General features: G+C 32.7%; 1 protein-coding gene across 1 annotated transcript; it reads right to left on the bottom strand.

Moving 5' to 3' along the window:
- Window positions 1–2675: 2675 nt before the first annotated feature.
- Window positions 2676–6396, bottom strand: LOC149258723 (bidirectional sugar transporter SWEET1b-like). Its single transcript, XM_089429896.1, has 7 exons — window positions 6222–6396; window positions 6077–6097; window positions 4052–4088; window positions 3703–3916; window positions 3422–3583; window positions 3143–3262; window positions 2676–3017 (listed from the first exon to the last, which is right to left on the bottom strand). Exons 1-7 carry the CDS (start codon window positions 6394–6396, stop codon window positions 2676–2678), a joined length of 1071 nt encoding a protein of 356 aa, XP_089286022.1.
- Between the last annotated feature and the right edge of the window lie 1022 nt (window positions 6397–7418).

Genomic DNA, 7418 nt, shown 5'->3' with positions numbered 1-7418 from the left:
AGGTAGCAACAGATAGCTAAGGTGGGAAAATCGTCCATATAGGCACCGAGTCATAGGGGTCCTTGGAGTCATCGACTAATTCATCCTCCATCTCAGCCAATAGAAAGTGAGGGGTGTTCCGCAAAATGTGTTTTCCGCCAAAATATGCCAAAAACCATTGTGCAGTTGCGTCAAGACAATAATCCCTGGAGCCAAGAGCCAATGAGTGTCAGCGGAATAACAACATTCACCAAAATGGAGAGAGTGTAAACGTTTAGCCAAAATCTATTGCAGAGCTAGCACTAGCTAACAGCAAGAGCGCGACGGGGTTCTGTAGAGGCATCGCTAGGGTTTCCTTAAGGATCATATGCCTGTGGAAGGTTTTAGTTGTTTGAACTTATTGATTGTCATTTATAATAACATTTATAATAATATTAAGTTTTAATTTTTAATATTAGGTTTTATGTTTTATATTACCTTAACATTAATAATATTAATAGAATTAATGACATTAAATGACCTTGATTGGCCTTATTTTCAAATATTGATTGCGATATAAATGATGTTTATATGATAATATCCACCACATTTACTTTAATGTGGTTGTGCTAGTTAGAATACACACAATCAATTGCACTTAATTAAATGTTCATAACAATTTATTTTGAAAAATAACTCATGCATTTGAGATGTATTATTAATACTAATAAATTTAAAACAATAAAAATTATATATAAATATTAGTTATCAAAAACAAATTTGAAAATAAATTGTAGGTATAAGAAGAAGAGATGGATCCCCTTACCAATGAAGAAATCCAAAATTCTCAAGAGAATGTAGAAAAGAATGAAACAAATCATGAAAAGGCAACAAACCTCACTCCCTTAGCACAGGAGGAAGGAAGACCTAAGTCAAGGGAACATGGAGGAAGACCTAAGTCTAGGGAACATGGAGGATGCAAATGACAACACGTTCCAGATAGCTTAGACTCAAATAAGAAAGTTCCGAAATTGGATGAGGAGAACCAGCTAGCTCTTGTAACAACCACTCCATCTCAAGGAGAATCGCAGAAAGTAGAAAACAAGAAATGGAGGAAAGGGTAACCTGTTTCTCTATAGTTTATTTATTTTGGCTCTGTGATCACCAGTCTTGATTGACTGCTTTACAAGCATCTACAACCTGTAATTTTGTTTTCATTAATAAAAGTACAATTTTTCCTAGAAAAAAAAAAACATAAGGTACATATCAAATATCTTGGTAAAAGAACAAGTCACTCAATCTCACTTCAAATATGATAATTGTTTTAAGAGTAGTCTAACATAATAATTGTTTAAATAGTAGTCTAATTATTATAAGGTTTTGACATTTTTTAGGTATCTTTTCCCATTGATTTTGTCCAAAATTTAGTGAGAAATTTGTAGAATAGTAAGTTTGAACTCTCTAATCTGCACTATCCAAGTGTCTCAGAGATTTTTGAGCAAAATCTTTAGCATTTTAAATAACAAAAATGCATGATCATGAAAAAAATTATCACCAAATTCCAACTAAAAACTAAAGTAAACTGCTCTATTTTTTATATCCACTAAAAAATAAGTCTATTGAAAAAAAATACAACAATCATTTTTAAAAAAATTATATTTTCAAAATCATATATATATATATAACAATGATTTAAGTTAATAATTTTTTAGTGAAAATTTATTTTTCAATTTTTTATTTTATTATTTTTAATTAATAAAAATATAAATATAAAAATTTTAAAAACTGAATAAATATATATATATATATATATATATATATATATATATTAAAAAAAGGCATATTTTGAATATTATCTATAAAATAGATAAAATTATTAATTTAAAAATTATTTTAAATATCATCCTCAAACCAAGAAGCAGAAATACTTCAAACCCCTTCGAAAATATCTTACACACATGTAAACGGCCAAACACACGATACACAAGAATTGAAAATTATGTCATTATTCTAAAAGTGGCTTACACATGAAAACTGCCAAACATATGATACAAATGAATTGAAAATTTACGCATTATCCTAATAGTGGCTTCTCGTCTGCCCCATATGTATCCCCAGATATTTCTCACTGCCTAATGTACTCCAGCAACTAAAGACCACTCGGCCTGCCGCTTCAGTCCTGTCACCTTTACCACCCACGGATACGATTAATTAAATACCGTGAAATATACGTCGTGTCTTAATCTTTCTGGTGCAAAGTCCTTTCTACGTTTTAGGATAGTTGTTGCCATAGTAGCTGTTAAATTTGTTAAAAATATAGAATGTAATTTGACAATGATGGTGTGATATTTTAAAATTATTTTCTACTGATCTTATGCGGTTTTATTTCAGAAGCAGTAAACCATCATTCAGGTAATAGAATAGAGGTAGACCATGGTCGCAAGTTTCCACGACAATGAAATTTTATACATCTTATCAATTAAAAATACACGACATAGTGGAAGGAGGCTTAGCCTCTATTCACTTTTACTCCAATCTCAGTAAATCTGATAAGTAGCGAAAAGGCATATCCCTCGTGAAGGACGACCAACAACCACTCTGTATGCGTCGTGTATAGTTTTTGGATTTGAATTATCCAAATCCAATCATGGAAGCGGGTTCATGCAGAATTAAATGCATCTTAGACCCCCTATCTTCGAAACCAGACTCAATATACTTTAACCCAGATCTTCAATGGTCGGATCTACTGAAATTACTACTGCAAAAGTTGATTTCTCGACTTCTATTTTCTGAACCGTTACATCCACTGCATTCAGGTCTATTTGTTTCTTAACCGTTACATCCACTGCATTCAGGTCTATTTGTTTCTTAACTGTTACATCCACTGCATTCAGGTCTATTTGTTTCTGAACTGTTACATCCACTTCATTCATATCTATCTGTTTGGTCTGAGAAAGTTCATTGGTATATGCAGGTGATACAATTAGCCTTGACTTTCTGTAAATGAAGTACACAGCAAGCTGGACCATTCCTAGAACATAACCAATACCACTCGGCACCTGCAAAGTGAACATGAAAGAAATTGGAAAGATAATAATCATTATAAGAAGAAGAGAATTTCTGTAATGAAAGGCTTATGATATAGGAGTTAAATTAAGGTGCAGCAGGAAATAAAGAAACTCACACCAATGAAGAGATCCCGAGTGACTACAGCGTATGCAACCCATGCTAGTGCATTCATGAAGTTGAATAGAGACAGTAAGAATGGCATGCACTCTACACTTTTAGTTCTAATCACAACTTTCTGAAAAATCATACACAAAGAAACCACAACATACATTATTCAGCAGGAAGAAGTATCATGAAGAATACTTGTATTAGAAGAATAAGACATATATAATTCTAAACTGGTATAATATACATGTATTAGAAGAATAGCATGGTAGAAGAAGAATTAACATACCAAAACAGATAATGGCGAAGCATACATGACAATGGACAAAATGACACCCGCACAACCTACTACCACCTGTCTTAAATGGTAAGTATGCAGCACAAATATGGTAATTGCAGCTTCCATGACGAAGGTCATTATCAAACCACAGCTCAGCCTTACTGTCATCACCTGGAAGAGTATTCATAACAAAATAATGAGCAGAAATTCAAGTCACAGTATTGCATGCCAGTCCAACATCTCATTAATATCAAAAGAGTTAAGATAGGTGGATAGACAAGTTGAGTTACCTTCTTTCGGGAAGCAAATGTGAGAAAGGACATTAGATAAAATGTTCCCAGAAGAAAGCCTGCTCCATTGATGGTAAGGATCATAGTACTGTGGGGTTTAACGAATGGGCTTCCATAGAGTAGCCCAAGAGCACAGTTAAATAGTGTGAACACATACGGATACCCAGAATATTCCTGGGTAGACTTTTGCTTATATATTCCCCAAAATGTTGCCCTGCAAACCATTTTAAATTAGTTCACTACACAACTTTTAATAATCAAATGAACTCTCTACCGAAAGAGCTATTAACATTATCTCTACCACATTTGATTTAAGAAATGAAAATAAGGTACAATACTGTATACGTACATGGGAGACAAGTATAGCGCCAGTGAAGTTATATTTCCTGTTCAAGCCATACATATTTTCTGTCATGTTTTCAACATATAATTGTTGTCATCCAAACACCATAGTTTATAAAATATTAGCTCTCAATCATCCAAATTCAATTCAAAAGTCCCAATTCAATCAGGCATTGAATAATCACAAACTATGATCTATCTTTATGAATAATCACAAACTATGGTGTATCTTTATGTTTACTCCAAATTTGAAAATATTTTGGAAGTATAATATATAAATGAAGTTAGCTATTCGATTTTGGATTATCTTTATATTTATTGAATTTATCAATTATTTTATTTTACTTATATAATTATATTTTTTAAATATTCTAAAATCTATTTATCAACTATTTGACTTTGTTTAGGCCCATTATATTTCTTAAATATTGTAAAATCTACTATCAACTATAGTTACCAAGTTCGAATTCGAATTCAGATTCGAATTCGATATGATACGATAAAAATTCAGATAGAAAAATTTCAATTCCGAAAAAATTCGAGAGTATATATCTTAAGCATTTAAATATATGCATACTCTTTTTCTTATAACAATAATGTCTTGTCATTTTCTTCCCATTCATTTTGATATTTAAATAACTTTTAATAATTTTAATTAAGATAAACAATTTTAAAATTACCCTTTACCTACCAAAACTACGGTAAACTACAACCACACTTGTCTTAAATCCAAAATCTATCTCCGTTTTAAAATCCAAAATTCCCTCCTACTTTCAAATCCTATCTAAAATCTTTTTATAATTAATATTTATTTTAAAAAATAATATTTAAAACTCAAAACTACCATTCTTTAATTTCAAATTTCATCTAAAATCTTTTATAATTAATACATATTTAAAAATGAAATATTCAAAACTTATTTTTATAATATTTAAAAAACAATTAATTATTATAAAATTTACTCTTCACTTACTCTTCAAGATTTTTTCAAATTATTTCTTTTTCTATTATCTAAGCTTTTTAAACTCTTTAAGATAACACAAAAATTTAAAATTTCCATTTCCTATGTGCAATCTGGCAGCTATCTCTTCAAGATTTTTCTCCTAAATTTTTATCATAATATTTAAAAAATCAATTATTTATTATAAAAATTACTGTTCAAAATTTTCTCAAATTATTTCCTTCTTTTATGATCTCAGTTTTTTAACACCTTTAACACAACACTGGTATTTAAAACTCCAAATTTTCTCAATCAGATAACCTTTCCATTTCCTATATTTTCAAGATTTTGCTCCAATTATTTTTTTTTCCTTATTTTGTTTTCTCAGCTTTTTAAACTCTGTGAAAGCACATTAAAATTTACAACTCTTTTCTCAATCTTGCAATCTTTCCCTTTCCTGCCTCGCAGCTATCTATTTTGTACTATTTAAATTCTCAAACACACAAATTAATAAATCCTTGAGATAAACTAAAAACCATAAAGCTACGTAAACCGAATTTAAACAAAGCTAACACGAACCGAATCGAATTTTCATCGAATTATTCGATGTACGAATCGAATTCCCGAATTTCCGTATTTTTTTTTCTCCGGACGAATTTGGTAGCGATGCTATGAACTTAGAGGAACATAATCAACCTTGCAATAAATGTAATATGTTCACGTAGAAACAGTTCAAGATACATTTTGAAAGCATCATTAAACATAAGAGTCAAAGAAGACTGATTGATAAACTGGATGCACAATATAACTACAACCCCAAGGTGACAACCCCGTATGAATCAAACGTGACAGAATAACTAATAATAGTAATAAGTACTGTTTAATGGAAAAAAGACTGAGTTTTTATATCTTTGGATAAGTGATATTTTCCCACTGTATGAAAATGGATACATTTCACTTTCTCGAATCAACATTCGAGCACTTACAGCTGGCAGAGAGGACCTTAAAACTTTGATTCTAACAAAATATTACTTCGCTGTCATAAGGATCCTACCCTCATAATATTATAGAGCAGCTAAACGAAAAACTCACCAATAACTCCAACTACAATGACTACTCGTTAGAATTATTGGATCCCAGCTGATCAAACCAAGTATTGAAGCGCTCTCGTTATAATTCTGTAGAATTATTTAATGCACACACTGAGGAAAACCGCACAAATGGTCAAGTTGCATACTCTTTTTTTCAGTATAAACCATCATGGACGGAAAGGACGTTGTCACTGAGCTTAGACGAATCGGGTAGGGATGCAGATGGAAGGAAACCCAGAAACCCAGAGTATTGTGTTGCGTTACCATCAAAGCAGTTGGATTTGATACCAAGTACAGAATCCAATTGCGCCCAGTTGTCATATCGTTGAAAATGTATGTCCAAACAAAAGGAGAGATGATTAATTTTACGGAATGGAAAGATGCTGTGGGATACAGGTCATGGTAACGTAGGCCATTCCCTAGGGATATCTATAAACAGGAATCATCCAAACATGCCCTCCGAAATGTAATTCAGAGTTTTGCAGGGAAACTACACAAAATTAGGTGACCCATTTTGCTCTACTGTCTCGCGATAAATCGCCATGATTCCTACCACCTAAAACGTTGCCAACTTGTGACTTTTTAAGTCACTGACTGGGTTTTTTTTGGAGAACTGTACTTATTGACCATAAAAATCTAAACAATGGATATGCCTTCTATCATGAACCGACGACAAACTTTATATATCATTGATTTCTTCTCTATGATTTTACAACCCAGAAGCTTAACGTAGTGTGTATCAACTCTGGCCAAGCATTTACTCTATTATTTCATCTTCACTTGTATGAAATTTCGGCCCCTTTCTGTAATTTTCTTCTTCATATGAATGGGGGCTTGAACCATGTGCTTAGCCCAAAGGTGCTAGAGCCTCTAAAAGCCTATCCAGGGGCCTTTTTCCTTTAATACATGAAATCACGCACTTCGGCAATTTCCGATGTTTGCCACTGATACTTCCTCTTGACCCTTGCAATCGTCGATATGAGGGGCCAGCCCACTCAAGGCATCGCAAATAGCATTAGCTGACAGTCTTAACGTGAAATCCTCATGAGATATAACGCACAAAATATTGCATCCAAGAGGATCTTCACATATCGCAATCGCAAAGTGAATGGGACTTTGGCGGAGGAGGGATCTTGCCTTGCGCGATCGTCAATTGCCGATTTGCGATGGGTAATGTCATCACTTCCATGTGTCACCCTGTGAGTGGTGACATGTGTCACCCAAAAATGCCCCCATAGGACCCCTGAAAAATCCAAATCTGCCTGCCACATGTCCTCCGTACTGTTGCATCATCTTCATACTACCACATCATGCTGACATCGACTACCCTATGGATTCTTAGT

Source organism: Pinus tabuliformis, chromosome 6 (assembly GCF_031772625.1).
Source record: "Pinus tabuliformis cultivar Carrire ecotype Pingquan chromosome 6, CPIR1, whole genome shotgun sequence".
In the NCBI taxonomy this organism is placed as follows: domain Eukaryota; kingdom Viridiplantae; phylum Streptophyta; class Pinopsida; order Pinales; family Pinaceae; genus Pinus; species Pinus tabuliformis.
The sequence above is the reverse complement of the archived record's forward strand: the minus strand, read 5'-3'. Positions and strand labels throughout refer to the sequence as shown.